The sequence below is a fragment of the Condylura cristata genome, unplaced genomic scaffold, assembly GCF_000260355.1.
Source record: "Condylura cristata isolate star-nosed mole 26May11 unplaced genomic scaffold, ConCri1.0 scaffold00024, whole genome shotgun sequence".
Lineage (NCBI taxonomy): Eukaryota > Metazoa > Chordata > Mammalia > Eulipotyphla > Talpidae > Condylura > Condylura cristata.
Window position 1 is genome coordinate 34,005,212 of NW_004567125.1, and position 17,658 is coordinate 34,022,869.

At 50.7% G+C, this 17,658-nt stretch overlaps 2 protein-coding genes across 7 annotated transcripts in view; both read right to left on the reverse strand.

Moving 5' to 3' along the window:
- MRI1 (methylthioribose-1-phosphate isomerase 1) overlaps positions 1-4,455 on the reverse strand; it is a 7,007-nt gene extending 2,552 nt beyond the window's left edge. The window contains exons 1-5 of one of the 3 annotated variants that reach the window (XM_012729134.1): positions 4,248-4,455; positions 3,924-4,162; positions 2,686-2,861; positions 1,705-1,827; positions 1,392-1,616 (exon numbers count right to left, since the gene is read on the reverse strand). In XM_012729134.1, coding sequence (XP_012584588.1) covers positions 1,392-1,616; positions 1,705-1,827; positions 2,686-2,861; positions 3,924-4,162; positions 4,248-4,379 — 895 coding nt within the window. In that variant the 5' untranslated portion in view covers positions 4,380-4,455. Of the gene's footprint in view, positions 1-1,391; positions 1,617-1,704; positions 1,882-2,685; positions 2,862-3,923; positions 4,163-4,247 lie in introns of all 3 variants that reach the window. The other 2 variants (XM_004688247.2, XM_012729135.1) reach the window with 2 other exon arrangements.
- A 103-nt stretch (positions 4,456-4,558) lies between these two features.
- CCDC130 (coiled-coil domain containing 130) overlaps positions 4,559-17,658 on the reverse strand; it is a 13,292-nt gene continuing 192 nt past the window's right edge. The window contains exons 1-12 of one of the 4 annotated variants that reach the window (XM_012729132.1): positions 17,618-17,639; positions 16,874-16,972; positions 15,420-15,520; positions 15,133-15,177; positions 13,818-13,871; positions 12,579-12,661; positions 10,569-10,624; positions 9,351-9,411; positions 8,403-8,545; positions 8,147-8,319; positions 6,052-6,190; positions 4,559-5,928 (exon numbers count right to left, since the gene is read on the reverse strand). In XM_012729132.1, coding sequence (XP_012584586.1) covers positions 5,471-5,928; positions 6,052-6,190; positions 8,147-8,319; positions 8,403-8,545; positions 9,351-9,411; positions 10,569-10,624; positions 12,579-12,661; positions 13,818-13,871; positions 15,133-15,135 — 1,170 coding nt within the window. In that variant the 5' untranslated portion in view covers positions 15,136-15,177; positions 15,420-15,520; positions 16,874-16,972; positions 17,618-17,639 and the 3' untranslated portion in view covers positions 4,559-5,470. Of the gene's footprint in view, positions 5,929-6,051; positions 6,191-8,146; positions 8,320-8,402; positions 8,546-9,350; positions 9,412-10,568; positions 10,625-12,578; positions 12,662-13,817; positions 13,872-15,132; positions 15,178-15,419; positions 15,521-16,873; positions 16,973-17,617; positions 17,640-17,658 lie in introns of those variants that run through there. The other 3 variants (XM_012729133.1, XM_012729130.1, XM_012729131.1) reach the window with 3 other exon arrangements.

Genomic DNA, 17,658 nt, shown 5'->3' on the forward strand with positions numbered 1-17,658 from the left:
AATAAATAAAGCTTTAAAAAAAAAAGATTTATTTATGCATAAAAGGATGGGGGTCTAGGCCAGAGGTGTGGGTGTTCAAGGATTCACCAGAACAGCAGTCCTTCTGCCCATCTGCACCTATGCAGGTGCTCCTTTTTGCCAACTCTCTGTTCCTCTGCAGGGCAGCAGCAGCCTCCTGCCTGCTGGTAATCTGTTTCATGCTGGGACTTCTCTATACTGACCTCCCTCAGCAGAGGCAGCTCTCCAAAGGCCACCTGCCTGTGACCATGCAGGCCTCTCTCTTAGCAAACATTTAGGGGCAACCCTTTCTGCCCGTTTATATCTGTGCAAGTGTCCTTTATTCTTCTCTTTTATAATAAACCTGCCCTTTTGAATATTAAAAAAAAAAAAAGAACAGGTGGATCTACTGAAACATGCTGCTGAAGGGAGCAGAAGGCGAGACAGGAGAAGTCTGCTGTGGCTTAGCTCCCTGGCTGGGGTTTGTACTCATGCTGCGGATAGCTTGTTAGCTGGAGATAGCTTGTTAGCGCTGAGACTTTTAACCCCTATGCTACCAAGGAGGTCCCAGATTTCAGTTCTTATTGGTCCTTTTCATAAAAGCTTTCAATCACGGGTCTCCTGGGTGGCCTAGGGGTTGAGTTTCAGTGCGATCAAGCTATCACTACTACGGCCTGAGTTCAATCCCCAGTCAGGCTGCTGACCCACGTGTGGTGCAACAGACCTTTCCGGTCTGCCTGCTGTTCCCCTCAGCAATGTGTTTCAGTAGTTCTGCCTGTTCTGCTCCTGACTCTATCTCTGGTGAATCTTCTCACTGCACCTGCATCTCCGGCCTGTACCCCATTTCTGTATGCATAAATAAATAAATAAATCTTAAAAAAAATAAAGTTTTCAATCATAACTATTAATATTTAATGGGTGCTAACTAAGTGCCAGGTACTACGCCACATATCACAGGGGTTAATCAACTGAATGCTCTGGGGTTTATGGGGTAGGAAGGTCATAACAATAGTTTGTTCTATAGACAGGAATGCTGGGGTACTGAAGGCTCAGAGGACTTAGGTGGCTGGCGCAGGACGCCACAGCCAGGCAGTGTGGAGAGGCTGAGTTATCTGTGTCTCTTTCTAGGCCCTTGGCTGGGCAGTGCTGTTTCACTTTGGGTGAGAAAACCAAGGTGGAGAACAGCAAAACAAGTTAGTCACGATTTTTCATCTTATTAACTTGTGTACTCTGACCTTGGATCTGACCTCCAAGATGCTTCCCATGAAATGGCTTGAAGGAGCTTCCTGTGCCCCAGAAGGTTGACAACCCCAAGTGCCCCTTACAAAGGAGTCAGGGTGCCTAAGTGGAGGTGCCCAGGCACTGTGATGTCCTTCTCTGCATAGACCACTTACCAGGTGCTGCGATCCTGATCCCGTGAACATCGGTCAGCTCCTGTCCTGGGCGCTCCTCAATGACAATCTCCTGGCCTGAGTCTAAGTGGAGGTCACATGAGGAGCTGGGGGCAGCCACATAGAAGGGGATGCCATGGTGCTTGGCTAGAATGGCCAACTGGTAGGTGCCCACCTTGTTGGCTGTGTCACCATTGGCAACCACACGATCCGCTCCCACTACGACAGCTGGGAAAAGAGATATTGAGATGTCACACTGAGTGTCCTGACCTGGCCCTAGCCACCTGCAGCCATGCCTGCCCAAGCCCCCTCTGACCTGACACGCCCCGGTGGGCCATGGCAGCAGCCGCCATACTGTCGGCAATAAGGGTGGCAGGGATCTGCTCATAGACCAGCTCAAAGGCCGTCAGTCGGGCTCCCTGGTTGTAAGGCCGGGTCTCTGTGCAGAAAGCGTGCTTCAGACGGCCTAGCTTGTGCAAAGAGCGGATCACACCTGCAGGTGCAGCCCAGCAGAAGAAAGCCAGGATGAGATGGAAAGGGGCAGGGCTGCCTAGGGACTAGGGGCTCCAAAGGCTCATCGGGCAGTCCCATCCCTTGATCCTTGCAGTGGCTGTTTCCTCTGCCTGGGACGTATGTTTACAGAGAACACTTCCTCTGATCTTGACCTCTTTAGCAACCCCACCTGTTAGCTTCTTCCCTGTTCTTTCTCCTTGGCATCTGCCACCTCTTAAAGCATCAAAGGTGTTTATTAAGACTTGTTTGTGTCTGTTTCTCCTACTTTTCTGTTCCACCTGAGGATTGATGTTCTGTTTACTTTGTTCACTGTGGAATCCTCAGTGCCTAGAACTGTGACTGGCATACAGCACATGCTTAATAAATGTTGAATAAATGGGGGGCACTCCCTTCCCCTCAGTCTTCTTGGAATCCACAAAGCTTAGGTTGGGCTTATCAAATGATCGGCCTGGCATGGACAGGTGACTTCCCTCAAGACTCTAAAATAAAAGGAGGAGGAGACTTTCCTGGCACTGCTAACATAGAGACCCTTTGCCCTGCTCCTTATAATCTTAATTCTGGCAGTGCCCATGCCAATCTGTGGAGTCTGAGGATGATGCCACCATGGAGGTTGGGAAGGACAGGGGTAGATGGGTTCTGATGTGAGTCTTTTGACATTTGAATGCAACCATACTTGAAGTCAGACTATTGAGCATTTCTGTAAGTTCACATTTTTCAGGTAGGTAAAGTGGTAATTTGAGTTTCTTTTTCCATCTATAAAGGGCCCTTCCCTATCTCCACTTACCCAGTGCTGTGCCATAGCCAGCAGTGGCCAGTGCACCAGTGTTACAGTGAGTCAGTACGGTCACCTTGCCGCCCTCCGGGGCCACCAGGTCCAGGAGGTGGCGAGCTCCCAGGTCCCCAATGCGCCGATTGTCTCTGAGGTCTTTCTCCAGCATGTCCTCAGCACAGCGGATCACCCTGAGGCCAAGGTGGGGATTTTAGTACCAGCCACCAGGCATGAGAGCCCAACCTGCCCTCTCCTCCTGACCCAGGGATGCTGTGCAGGATCTCTCCTGCTCCGTTATCACCTGTCACTTCATTTGCATGAGACACACATTTACCTCTTGTGCGCCAGGCGTTGGGGGATAAAGCTGTGAACAAGATAAAGTCTCTGCCCCTGTGGCGCTGACACAAATGGAGAAGCAGATGATGAGCAGATTAAGTGAAGAAAAAGGCATCAGTCAGGAAAGAGACAGCAGGGGATGTACTTTATTATGTGAGAAATGGCTTAGGCAGAACCTAAAACCTGATTCAGGAGAGGTCATCAGCTCAGTGGATACCTGGCTATAGAAAGGGCATGTGCGAAGGTCCTGACTCGGGGTTGGGGGTGTGTGTGTCAAGAAACATGGAAGCTAAGAAATGGAGTGGGAGAGTGTCAAAAAAAGATAGGGCAAGGCCAGGGCCAGGTTGGTAAACAAAATTCCTCAAAAGCAAAATCCATGAGAGAGCCCTCCCTACTGGCATAACAGGTTAAAGCACAACGCTACCAAGCTAGCCAAAGCTGCTCCAAGCCACTTCAACACAGTTCCATCCCCTTCAGGGAGCTGACCCACATGGCAGCGTGGCAGCCCTCTCCTATCTCTCCACTGCTCCCCTCAGCAGTATATTTCAGTAGATCTGCCTGTTCTGCTCCCCACTCTGTCTCTGGTGACTCCTCTCCGCTCCTGCACCTCTGGCCTGCACCCCAGTTCTGTATGCATAAATATATAAATCTTTAAAAAACGAAATCCATGAGAAAGAGGAGGCCCTGAAAACAGCTACCAAAGGTTAGACAGGGCTGCGCAAATTTAGGGGAGGCACATTTAAGGGACTGGGCGCAAGCACCTGCGGGTGGGCAGCCTGGGATCGATTCCTATAGAGGCGTGTGACCTTGACACAGGTTTGAAGTTGCCGCGCCTCAGTTTCTCCTGTAAAATGGGTCACTGTGTTAATGAGTCAATAGCCTTCGTTTAGGGCAGTGCCGGCACAGGGTCCCCCTACCTCTCCCGGACCGTCTCCACTGTGGCGCCCTCTTGCTCTGCCTCCTGGGCTGCGGCGTCGGCTAAGTCTCGGGCCGCGCGGGCCATGTTGACGGCCGTGGGTCGGGCAGTGACGAGGAAGTTTAATTCATCGCGCACGAAGGCCACGAGTGCAGCAAGTCCGGGTCCCCCGGCGCCCGCCTGTAGCTCCACGGCGAGGCTGAGACAACCCACCAGCGCGATGGCCGGGGCACCGCGCACCTGATGGGGAGCGACGGGGGCTGTCAGGGGCGGGAGGCGCTAGAGCTCCGCAAACAGGCCCCGCCGATCCAACGCAAGGCCCCACCTTCATGGCGCGGATGGCCTCCCAGGCCTGGCGCACGGAGACCACCGCCTCGTAGCGGCTCTGCTGGGGCAGCAGGAGTTGGTCGAGGATCTGCAGCGAGCCCCGGGAGTAGCGGATCGCCTCCAGTGTCATAGTGAAATCTCAGAACCTCACCGCTTCTCAAGTGGCGCGAGGCGGCTGCGCGCACGTGGGTGGGGCTGGACTGAGCGGAGGGGGCGTGGCCACAGCGCCGCAGGCGGGGCCTCGCCCGGAAGGAGGCGCGAGCGCTCGCCCGCCTCTCAGGTTCCAGGGATCTGCCTGGTGTTAATTCCCACCCCAGCTCGCTGACCTTGCCTAGCTAAGCGGCCTCCTCGAAAACACAACAGTGGTGCACCTGCTTATGTCAGGCCATTTAATGTACAACAGGACTTCGAAACCCCGGGTAGGCACCCTTAGATGTCTAACTTCTCCAGCGTCCTGTCTGCAACCACCTGTAGGGCAAGGCCTTCATGGTAAAAACACCAAAAGGGCTATTTTTACTGTCCAGAGACCTCCCCATTCCCGGGGGTTTTCAGACCAAAAACCTTGCATGTTCACAACTTTTGAAACGGCTGGGCAGATTACAAATTCAGGTGAACCCTCAGCTCCCAGAAGTCAGCACATCTGCCTTCACTGCAGTCATTTTCTACTGTTTACCAGTTATCTTAAAAAAAAAAATCATGCTGGGTAGAGGCCTTTTCATGGTTCTTCACAGGCATCCCCATGGGCTGGAGATGAATAGCCCATGAGATGCTCCAGTTAATCTGGCACAGCTCCTGGGCACCCCAGGTGGCCACCCACTGTCCAGCCCCCTTTCCATCCTCTACACTAAGCCTGGACAGCCTCCTCTAGGAAGTCTGCCCTGATTGTGGGCCATGTGGCAGCACCACTTTGAAACCCTCAGCACATTGGGTGGAGATTGCAGCTATGCATTTACTGATTTGAAGCTTGCCAAGCTTGGCTGGGTGGTGGGTGGGGTTGTAGCCCCTGGACCCATCTAGTAACCCAACACAGGGGCAAAGAAACTTTAATGTTGGGGACCCCTTCCCGCCAAGGCACAAACACCAAATAAATAAAATTCCATCACTGTGGGGAGGTGAGGTGGGATGGGAACATGGATATGAGGACCAGTCAGTGAGCTGGGCTGTAGTCTGCGAGGGGCCACCTGGGTGTGGCCTCTGGAGCAGGTCCAGTCCTTGGACTGCTCACTCACTCTCTGAGTCAGAGTAGTCAGCCACGAGGGAGGAGCTGAGGCTGCTGGAGTGTGGCATGTCCTGGGAGGAGCTTGGTGTGGACCTGGGTCTGTCCTGACAAGTCACCTCCAACACACTGGTCTTGGAGGTCTTCGCTATCTCTTGAGAACAGTCTTGGGGGGATGCAGGCCTGTCCTGGGTGGTCTCCTCTGGCTGGTCCCCAGACTTGGGGGCCTCAGCCATGTGCTGGGGACTTTCTGAGATGTCCCGGGATCGCCGCCGTACTATGCCCAGGTCTCCAACACTGATAGGGCTGCTAGTGGGTGTGGATTTGCGGGTCTGGGCCAGCTTCTTCAGGATATTCCCAGCTTTGTTGCTGCCACTGCTGCTGGCGCTGGGGCCTTGGTTGGAAGGGAACCAGGAGCGGCTGATAATCTCTGTCCGCTTGAGTTTCTGCTTATCCTCATAGGCTGCAGGGAGGGAGGGAAGAATGGTGCATTTGAGGGAAGGGAGTAAGGAAGGTCTGGAGCCACCCTCTGCCCTGGGACTCATGGCTGGGGGCCCCCCTGCCTGACATGCCAATTCCCACGCACAGTCCAGGGTGTGGAACTTGAGCAGTGCAGCCAGCCGGCGGTCATCCTCTGTTTCAGGCACCAGCGGGATAGCCAGGCTTGCCTTTGCCTGTAGTGCCTGGTCTCTCTCCTCCTCTTCCTGCATGGCCTTTTTCTTTTCCTGTGTGGGGAGAGGGAAGAGGTGATGGGTGTCAAAACACTGCCACTTGATGCCCTGTGAGCATTGTTTCACCTCTCAGGGCCTCAGTTTCCTCCTCTGTCAGCTTGTGCATGGAAAGGGGCTCCCACAGGGCCCGGGACATAAAGACCCTCAGCAAGTGGAGACATGGTTGTTATTAATGCATGTGCTGGTATTCATTTCACAAATGGTAACAGAATGCCCATCTATCCTGTGTCAGGCCTTGTTCTAGACAGGGTACACAGTGGTGAGCAGACAAAAGTCCTTGCCTTTGTGGCACTGATATTCTAGTAGGTGAGAGACATCAAGAGGTAAAGACAAAAGGAATACAGGGAAGGAGGTAGGGGATAGGCAGGGGATTCAATTTTAAATTGGCTTGCAGGAGATGGGTGGGTGAGGGATGGTCTCCCCATGAATGTCCCATTTGAGAAAAGATGTTTGTGGGACCCATGTGGGGGTATAGAGGAAACATGTTCCAAGGCGGAACACAGTGGACCCTGTGGCTATGTGGGTAAGACTGTGTGCAGATGGGAGAGTGGTGAGAGCTGGGGGACCATGCCAGTCCAGGCAGATGATGGGGGTCATGGATGTCGTCAGAACCTGACAGAAATAGGGGAAGAGGAGCAACAAGATGAATCGAGGCCAACACCAGCATCTGGGGCCCTACTGCCGCCTCACTGCTGATGCAGGGGGCTGGGTGAGATACTAGTGGAAGGTCCATGGAATGACTTATTTGAGGGTTCTGATAACCGCATGTGAAATGCCCAGAGGCAGCACACATGTTGCAGGGAACAGGCTTGGAGGCCTATCCTTTCTGAAGAAGCAGCAGGAAAACCAGCACTTTCCCTCAGAATAACCATGGCCACAGAATGATCAGAAAGCCAGGAAGAGGTGGGAGCAGTAGGATGGGGAGGGCTTGGTCCCTTCACCCACGATATCCCTGCCTGGGCTCTCTTTGCAGCATTTCGAGCTGCTCAGAATGAGGGAAGAGGGAGGGAATCTGCATCCTAAAATTCTTTCTAGAGCCTGCTGGATTCCCACAGGGTGAAAACCTCCTGTACATTATGCAGTTGATCCCTGAGAACACGGGCTTCAACCAAGCTGGGATATGGGCTGGTCGACTCCTTGGATGCTGAACACATGGGTAGAGACCGACTATAGGACCTGCACATCTGTGGGTTCTGGTGAGCATATCTGTGGGGGTCCTGAAGATAATCCCTCTTGAATACCAAGGGGTCACTGTAGTTAAGTTTTGGGGAATCAAAAGTTTTATGTAGATATCTGACTGCACGTGGGGGGGTCAATGGCCCTGTGCCCCTAACCAAGGGCCAGATATCTGAAGTGGGACCCCAACTCTCTGTGACGTGGGTCCACCACGTATTTCTGGCACAATTTCGATAGCCATCGTGGTTGCTGACATCGACACCCCAGGATGCCCTGTGCCTTGTGACTTCCGCCCAGGCATCTTGATCATACTGAAACTTGCATTGTTAAGAGTGTGCTAGAAGCGACTTTCCTTTTTTCTTCTATTACAGTCAGGGATGACTGTGGAAATTCTCTGGGGATGGGCTGATGGTCTAGGGATTTTATTTCAGGATAGTATGTTAGGAGCTGGCTTGGAGGTCAAGGCCCTGCTGGGCCTTGTCCTGATACCCAGAGAGGGTTAGGCCTCACCCGTACCCCAGACTGAAGCATTCTTTCTGTTGAAGGATCTGCTGAAAGTCACCCTGGGGGAGGGGGCTGTGTGTTAACAGCATTTGTGCTAGCTGCCTCCCACAGGCACAGTGAGGTACAGATGTGGTCCGCACATGGTAGATGGGAAAACTGAGACTCACAGTGCAAAATGAGGGCTAGACCTGGGTCTTCAGCCAATATGTTCTCCAAGTTCCAATGTGGGACACCTGAGGTGATCCCTGCCTGAGGTGGAGCCCTACTCACCCGGAACCTCTTCCGTAGCATGCTATTGAGGGCAAAATCATCTTTCCAGGCACTCTGGGCCTCCTGGATGTGGCTCAGGGTGGGGAGGGCCTTCTTGAGTGTGCTCCGGTCAGCCTCACCGTGCTCCAGGCGGAACATGGCATCTGTCTCCAGTTTCTGCTTCTTCTCATGCTCTACAGGGGGGAGAGCATGACTGGGCTGGTCCCAGAACAAGGCTGAGGTGAGGCCTGGGGCCTGGGCCACCCATCACACTCACCTGTTGTGAGCACCTGCTCATTGTCCTCCATGTCCCATCGTTCCTCCTTGCGCTGGGCTCCGCTCACAATCACATAGTCACAGTTGGCAGGGTCTGTCTGCATCTCGATGTAGTTGACACAGAGGTGGCATTTCATCCGGAATCTGGGTGGGTAGAGGGTGGTGGGCAGGCATCAGGATACTGCAGCTGTGCCCCATACCTGCCTGCTTCCCTCTATCAAAAACATCACTTGACAAGTGTTAACTGAGCATCCACTAATCTCAGGGGTGCATATGCAGGGGTACAGCTGGGGGCGGGACAGACATGGTCCCATCACCCCAGATCTCACCTTCTAGGAGTATGCTTATTCACTCACTCACTTGTTCATTCATTCAACAAACCCTGTTGAGCTCACTGCAGCTGCCAGGGATATAGCCAAGTAAGTCGACTTGCTCTCGAGAGGCTCACTTTCCAGTGGGCGCCATGTCCATGTGGGCAGCAGGGCACAAACAAGCACGGTGCCTGGCTGGCACTACTTTAGAAAAGACCTCTTAGAAACAATTTATAGAGAAAGCCAAGGAGAGAAAAGGAGCCTTGTAGGTATCTGGGGAACAGTGCGTATTCCAGGTGGAGGGCAAGTGGGAGCACCCCTGGTGCACGTGAAAGATAGTGAGCCTGAGTGGCTAGAGCACAGTGAGAGAGGAAGAGTGCGAGAAGACGAGAGCAGAGCATGTGGGGTCTTGTGGGCTCAGGGGAGGACTAGGTTCTTTCTGTGAGGAAGGTGGCAGTCATGTTCTAGGCAGAGAGTATGCCTTCACTGCTAGACCAGGGTGGTTTCGAGGAGGGGCTAGAGGTATGGCCATTAGGGCTAGGGCATGGGCTTCCTTCCTCCTCATTCCTCTGCAGCCCCTCATCCTGTGACCACCCCCTGTGTTCCTCTGAGATGCTTGCCAGGCTGTCCCTCCCTACCTGTAGATTGGAGTCGTGTAGTAATTGCCAACCTTCTTCTTTTCTGCATTGTAGCGGACACCTGGGAGGAGAGAGGGAAAGAGTAGAGGCTGGGGCTTAAGCTCTTTTCTGGTGGGGGAAGGTAGGGAGGTACTCTGATTCTCTGCAGAGACACTTCAGGAGAACACTGGAATTCAAAGTGGGAGAGAGCCCTGTCCAGTCTGAGAATCAGGTGCCAAGCCATGGAAGAGCATGGGCAGAGCCTGGTTTCAACCCTGGCTCAGTGTCTCATCTATTCAATACAGTGGCGATAATGCCTGCTTCACAGGCTGCTGGGAGAAAGGTGCTAGCCACACACACGGGCCCTCAGAATCGGCCTGATGCTCAGCAAGCATTCAGGAAGAGCTTGGCTTTGATTATTTTTCTGGAGACTGTCTTATATTTGTTTTGCATTGTCAGATGTTATATTTTCTTGACTCTGACTTTGCTTATTGGATGAAAAGTTTAAACTAGAAAGACAGAGCTCGGGTAGTGGGTTATGCGGTCTGCTTAGGTCTTCTTTTCCTGGGGGGCTGCTTGTATTCATGGCCCTGAAGATGACCCATGAGTGGTGTCCCCTGAGAACCCGGTGGCCTTTGGGACAGATGCCCTTCGCTAGGTCTAATCAGGGAGACATGCTGAGGGCTCACACATCCTCAGCAATGAGATGGCCCGGCCCTTCCTTCTGTGATGGAGGATCCCTGTATTGGAGAGGAGACAGAAGCCAGGGGGTTCAGCTACCTGCCTGCCATGTCCTGGCTGAGTTGTGGAGGGGACCTGTGTTTGTCTGTCCATTTGTGCATCTGTGTCAGGGTCAGGATTTTGAAGGCTAAAGGTAACAGCGAGAGCAGCAGCACTTTGAGCTTCTGAAGCCTCCCACACACCATATGCTGTACACCCAGCAATTTACATGACGCACAGGTGGGCACTGGTAATGTCTGAGTTTTATAGGTAGTAAACTGAGGCACAAAGAGGTTCAGTCTCATGCCCAGGGTTATCCACCCAACAGGTGGCAGAGACGGGACTTGAACCCAGAGTCCAACCTCTTACCCGCCTAATGGGCACTGAGGAGTACACAGTCCAGTCACGCGAGCTCCTGTCCTCTCCCTGCGGAGATGGCGTCTCCTGGTCCTCAGCAGCTACTAAGGGGTTTACCATCTGAGTGGGGTGGAGGCGGGGGAGGGGCAGGTGGAGGCTCACCCATTCCGATGTGGTTCTTGCAGCCATCACACCAGATGTTATACGGCATCTCGAATCTACACAACAGCAACAGCGTACTGTCAGGCCCCCTTATTTGCAGATTTGCTTTCTGTAGTTTCAGTTACCTGTGGCCAACTGTGTTCTGAATCAATATTCCATACAGTAAAAAATTTTGAGACCAAGAGCATGTAGCTTTTATTACAGTATAATGTTAGAATTACATTTTGTTATTATCGTTAATCTCTTACTGTGCCAAATTTATAAATTAAATGTAACCACAGGCATGCACGTGTAGGCAGAAATACAGTCACTGGCTATTAAAGGGATACGCTGTGAGAAATGCAGTTAGGTGACTTCGTCTTTGTGCAAGCAAATGTCACAGAGCGTCATGATGCACAGCTAGGCCAGAGGATACCGCCTACTGGCACCACTACTATTGGGCACTGGGACCTCGTGACCATGTCATCAACTGACAAAGGACAATGTAGGGTTTGGGGTTATCCTTAGTTTCAGGCATCCTGTGGACATCTTAGAACATACCCCTCAAGATAAGGGGGGAATACTGTCTTTGTGCCTTCCAAAAATACAGTGTGCCCCATGGGCCTCTATGTCTGGTCGCCATCACTCTGCAAAAGGTAAGCACGAGGGGAAGGTTGGTGGTGTTCTGCCAGGTCAGCCTATTTTGCTGCTCTCTGGCTGGCTGGCCTGGCCATGCATTTCATGTCTCACTATCAGCTAAAGAAACTTGGGAGTAGAAGTGGAAGCAGACTGGGGTGCAGACTCAAGTCAAGTTGCTATACTCTCATTTGGTTTCTTTTCCACAGTTCTGTGACCTTCTATTGACAGTAGTGACAGTACTTCCTTTTAGAACAAAAACCCTTATAATAAAACACATGAAAGCTGTTGTAGGAAAAGGTAAGGGCTCAGCAAACAAGTGGAGACGGGTGTGAATGTGGTCTGAGGTGGGTGAGCCTGGCTGCTCCAGAGTATGGAGGTGTGGTGGGCGTTTTGAAGAGTTCTTCAGCCTTGTCCCCTGAGACCACTCATGTCTTGGCTCTTTTTTCACAGACATTCCAACTCTGTCATTGGATCTTCTGCTCATGCCCAGAGTAGACCCTGACTGAGGTCAGATTCCATGCGGTAGAGAAAGCAGCAGCAGGGAGCTCACAGCTGGGTCACCACTCCTGCCAGGGATGACACGGAGGCGCATGCCCTGGGGAGGACCACTGGCTCTGTTGCTGTGGTGGCTGTGATCCCTAGTCGTCCCCAATCTGTGCACTTCGCAATGGCATCTGCGGCACATTCTGCTGAGTGGTGGCAGCACTGCCTTGCCCCTTGCATCCTGACGGGCTTCAGGCAACTAATGAGCCAGAAGGGATAAGCGCCAGTTTTAGGGGTTCAGCCTCAGGAGTTCTTGCACACCTCTGCTCACTCTCTTTGGAAGTGTTATGTGAACAATCTCAACCTAGCCGGACAGAGGAGGAGCCACGTGTGGTACCCAGGTCAGCAGAGAATGTCCAATCAGTGTCTGCTGCCCTGGCCAGCAGACGCACACAGGAGTAATCCACGCCTGTTGTTTAGTGACAAGGCAATGGCTTACTGATTCTGCTTTTCAGGATTAAGATGCTGTAGCACAGGGCCTCCCTGGTGGCACAGGGGCTAAAGACAGCGTTATTAAACTACCCACAGCCACCACAGCCTGAGTTCCATCCCTGACCAGTGAGCTGATTCACATGGCGTGGCAGACCTCCCCTGTCTCACCCGCTGCTCCCCTCAGCAGTATATTTCAGTAGATCTGCCTGTTCTGCTCTTCACTCTGTCTTTGGTGAAACTTCTCACTTCTAACTCCCACACTTTTGGGCTACACCCCAGCTCTTAGATGCATAAATAAGTAAGTTAAAAATAAAAAAGATCCTGTAGCACTGGGCAAGTTGGGGTGCTGAATTCTCCTGGTGATTGACGCCAGATGGCACAAAGGGCAAGGATCCTGGGTGAGGGCAGGGAACTTACCTGATGATGAGGATACCCTGGGACAGCTTTCGAGCTCGCTCCCGAAGCGGGTGGCTGTTGTGGTATCGGTTGAGAGAGCCATGCTATACAGAAAGGGTGAGGGAGCAGGTTAGTGCTGCTGAGCTTGGGGAGCACCTGCTTGCTCACAGGCTGAGAGTGACATCTCATGTCCTGCTGGGGGTATTAACAAAAAAGGTGGTGTGGAGCAAGAGGGGCTGGAATCAGGAATAAGAGCTGTGTGACCTCACCTTCTGCCCTCCCAAACTCTGCTTTCTCCTTGCAGTGACCTTGATTACTCTCTAGGTGCTGTGGAGAGACCCACAGAGATGACAACACTGGCAAATGCTCACCGGGTACTTTATGAGCACCACTTCCTTTTAAGCCCTTGCTGATTCTGTGAGGTTGGGTCATTTTACTGCCCCTTTTTGACAAGTGGGAATCTGGGGCACAGAATCTGAATCATGTGTCTGGGACTATGAGGCCAGGATGTACTGACTGGCTCACGGGATCCTTATCGAGCACCTATGCTTGGGGCCAGGGCCAACGGCGAGACATAAATATTCCTGCTCTTGTGCACTGGACATTCTAGAGGAGGAGATGGACAATAACTCCTGATGGAAAATCTATCAGGGAGTTATAAGGACCATGAAGAGAAATAAAGCATCTCTATAGGTAGAGAGCTGGTCTCAGTAGGTAGAAGAGCTACTGGTAAGGGAGGCACTGTGAGGAGAGACCTGAAGGAAGGGAAGGGGCCATGATCTAAAGGAGGAAAGGCTTCCAAGCAGAGGGAACAAGTGAATGAATCTTGTCCTTAGACTTTTTATCCTGAACCTATTTTCCTGGGTTTTGTCCCTCAGTCTTTACTCCTGAACTTTCTTTTGAGACTTGTCTCCTGAAATTACTCCTCCAAGCCTTGACCCCTGAATCATCTCTCCTGACCCTTTTCCCCTGAGCTTTCTTGTATGAGGAGGCCAGAGGGACTGTAGCTGGGAGGTGAGGGGGGTCTAATCAGAGCCCATGCGCAGAATATTCTACACCATGCTGGGCATTGAGCAAATGGTCACAATGGGAGCCGCAGTTACCACTGGGGGTGGACACTGTCTTGAGACTCGGGCATAAAGACATGACACAGATTCCTGAAGCCAAGGCTCTGACTCTAGGTAGGGATGAAGTGCTATGTGGGTCCTGCCCCTGGGGCCACATTACTATGGTGGATGAGAGGGGAGTCTGTACCCTTACCTTTGCCGGGTTGAAGTCCGGAGGGTAGTATTTGTTCACGCCTTTCCTTTCCCCCTGGAAGTGGAAGAGACATGCAACTCAGACAGGGTCCCAAGGGAGACACACTTGGCCTCCTGGGGAGCACTGGGGGACATTGCAGAAGACAGTCCTGGGCCCCATGTCTGATCCAAGACTGGTGGTTTGGGAGAAAAATCCAGTGTCCCCATGGAAAATTCTGTTGAGGGTCAGACACTCCTAGGCAATGGCTTTCATAGGTTTTTGGATCATGAATTAACGGTCCAGTTGCAACTTAACATCACAACTGCCCACATACAGGTGATACACACGTGCCACAGCTAGAGCATAGGTTTCAAGGAAGAATGTCTCTTTTTCAATGCCAGCAGCCATCTGCTGAGTTAACTTAATGATCCCCTGGAGCAGTGGGCTGCAAACTTGGCTGTACTTTACAACCACCTTGGGAGTTTCTCAAATACTGATGCCTAGGCCCCACGCCCACCTCCTGAGAAGAGTGCCTGCCCTGATGTGTGGCACCTGGACACTGGAATTGTAAAAAGCAACTCCCAAAACACAGCTTTTAACAGATCCTTGTACACAGAGGTTCACAGTAGAGCTAGTAACAATAACCAAGAAGTTGAAACCCAAATGGCCATCAAACTATGAATGGATAAATTGTGATCCATCTATATGCTGGAATATTATTCAGCTGTAAGAAAGAATAAAGCTCTGATAACATGTTACAACATAGGTGAACATTGATAACATTATGTTAAGTGAAAGAAGCCAGGCACATTAAGTGAAAGAAGCAGTGATTCCCTTTATGTAAAATGTACAGAACAGGTTATCAATGGAGACAGTAAGTAAATTGGTTGCTAAGGGATTGTGGGAAGTGGGGGAGTGACTGGTCATGGGCTTTCCTTTTGGGGTGATGAATTGCTTTGGAACAAGACAGTGGTGGTGGCTGCACACCACTGTGAATGTGCTAAATGGTGCACTTTAAAAAGGTTCATTTTATGTATGTGAATTTCACCTCCTTAAAAAAATTAGAAAAAAGAAACCTCTAATCATATATAATGCTGTGAACCAATGTTACCTCAAAAAAAAAAAAAAAAAAGTTAACTAAAAGAAAATGAAAAAGCTCTGGGTGATTTTAGCACCCAGCAAAGTTTGAGAACCACCGCATTGAAAGCTCATGACTGAGTTGGAAAACATCATCTTAGAGCTTGGGATAGGGGACTTCAGAGGAAGGACAACCTGCTTGTGCGGAGCCCATAAAGACCAGAAGAAAAACCCAGTGAGCCTGAGTCAGTCCACTCACCATCCTGAGAGCTGCCTAGTGATCCTTGCCCTCAGCACGGCCAACCTGAAAGGAAAAGACACCGATTATGGGGCTCTGACCCACTGCCCAGGCCCACTCTCCTGGGGAATCTGGCAGAGGGGCTGTTGTTGCCCTGCGAATATGCTGCGGACTGTGTGAGTTCAGATAATCCCCCAGGCTAGGAGGCACCCAACAAGAGGCATGTTTGTTTTCAAAGAGTGACCTGTCCGCTCTTCACCCAACACATTTCCTATATGCCACTTCTCCCAGCTTCCGTCATCACTCACCTGGCCCAGTGCTGTTGCTTGCTTCCTGGTCTTCTGCTCTGCACTTGACCCTGGAGTCTGTTCTCCCCACAAGGGCCAGGTAGATTTCTTAAAACAGAAATCTGAATAGATATCAAACACCTCCAATTGATTGCCACTGCTTTGAGAATTGAGTCAAATTCCTCCCCAGGGCTGTGGGGCCCCTGTCTGCCTCTCCACATTTACCTTTCTTTTTGGTTCATCCACCAGCTGTCTGTTCTGAGTTGCAGGTCTCAATTTAGACATCACCTCTGTCTGAGGTCTCATTTGGTCGGGCATTCCTTGCTGGGTCCCCACCATATCATCTTGCTTTTACTTATTATCTAGTCTGTCCGTTATTCCCAGTCAGACCACACTGTTATCTCTAGCACCTAGGGTAGTACCTGACCCAATACATGATGCACAAACCACACATAGCTGATTGAGAACTGATCCAGAAGAAATCATTGTGAATGACAGAGGGAGGGGCTCCCTCTGTAAACTGGGTGGTAGGAAGATCCCCTTCCCCTGCATGTTTGAAAGAAAGACTTTTAGTTCATATAGAAAGAAGTTCTACTTTAGAATGGGGATTGGCAAATTTTCTCCACCAATGGTCACTGATTAAATATTTCTGGCTTTTCGGGTTAGTGTCTCTGTCCCAGACTCCATTCTGCTGGTAAAATTAGGAAGCACTCAGGTATAATATGTAAATAGAATGTGTGGCTGCATTCCAGTAAAACTTTACTTATTTAGAATCTCACATCATTATCACCTATCAAAAAATATTCTTTTGATGTTTTCCCCCAACCACTTAAGAATTTAAAACCATTCTTAGCTGGCATACTGGAGAAAATGAGTTATTTGGTTGGGTTTGTCCTGTGGGTATTGTCTGCTGGCTCCCTGAGTTAAAATAAGGAAGTTTCTGCTAACTTATTGTGTGGCAGGCACTGAGTTGAATCTGACATTACTGTTTCATTTACTCTGCATTGCTATCACCTCCAGATGTGAACAAGGACATGGGGGTTTCAGTTAGCTTCCCAGGGTCAGTAGCTGTTGTGAAGGCCAGCAAGGGTGCAAATTCTTGCATGTACACTTTTCCATCATGGCCCTGAACTTCTTTCTACCTTAGGTCCTCTATCTTTGAAGTATCCACCTAAACCAGACTTTTCTTTTAAAATTATTTAACAGTTTGTTTTTATATTATTTTGTGCCTTTTTCCATTTCAGTAGTAATCCCCCTGGGCTTCTTCCCATCACCAAAACACCCGTGTGCCATTGCCATAGTCCAGTGCACTTCCCTCCCCCACCGTTTTTGATCCCATTCCCCACTCCACCCCTATAAAATGTCTCTGGTATATAGTTGTTTGTTATTATTATTTTCTCCCCTGTGGACCAGGTTGTTTTGAGGTGACTTCCAACTTAGAATTGCTTTTTCAGACAAGCTAGCCAAGTGCTTACCCAGGCTTTGGAACACAGCTCCTGGCTTGAACCCCAGTTCTACTTGTTACTGGGTGACCTCGACACTGTCTGGGCTTCCCTGAACTTTTATTTCTTCACCTGTAAACAAGGGATGAAGACAACAGGATTGACTTTCTGGGGTTTCTGCGAATGAAGTAACAGTAGAAAGTGCTTGCACTAAGTACTTGGTTTGTATAAGTTTGGGGGTCCTACTATGATTTACCCAATCAGTAAATGTCACAGGTGGGATTACAGGGAGGCTGTATCATCTCTGGTTCTAGTTGGTATGAATGATTACAGATTGCAGTGTCCAGGACAAATGGCTGGGACATAGATCCTGTTAGCTGCATGACTTTGGACAAATTGCTTACTTTCTCTAAGCTTTAGTTTCCTCATCTATAAAACAGGGTTTTATAGATGACGAGATAAGCTCACTGTCAAGATTCAGTGAACTCAAGTTCTTAAAACAACACCCAATAATGAGTTAAAATGCTGGTGGTTTTATTTCTCGCGTCCACCGTTTTACAAGCATTCTTTTACAAAACCTTTACCATGACCCACTGAGGCTGGGGGCTTACTGGCCCCATTTTCCTGATGCGGTAAACCCAGAGGTCCTTTACACATAATATGGGCCGGGGCTGGTGCTGCTGGCGGGGCCGGGAATTTGGATCGGAGGTCATGACTGGGACCCAAACAGGCCCTGGGCTCGCGTTCGTAAAGTCCTGCGTTCCCCAGAATGCTCACTCGGGTCAGCAGCTCCTAGGCCATTTGAGGCAGCGGCCAGC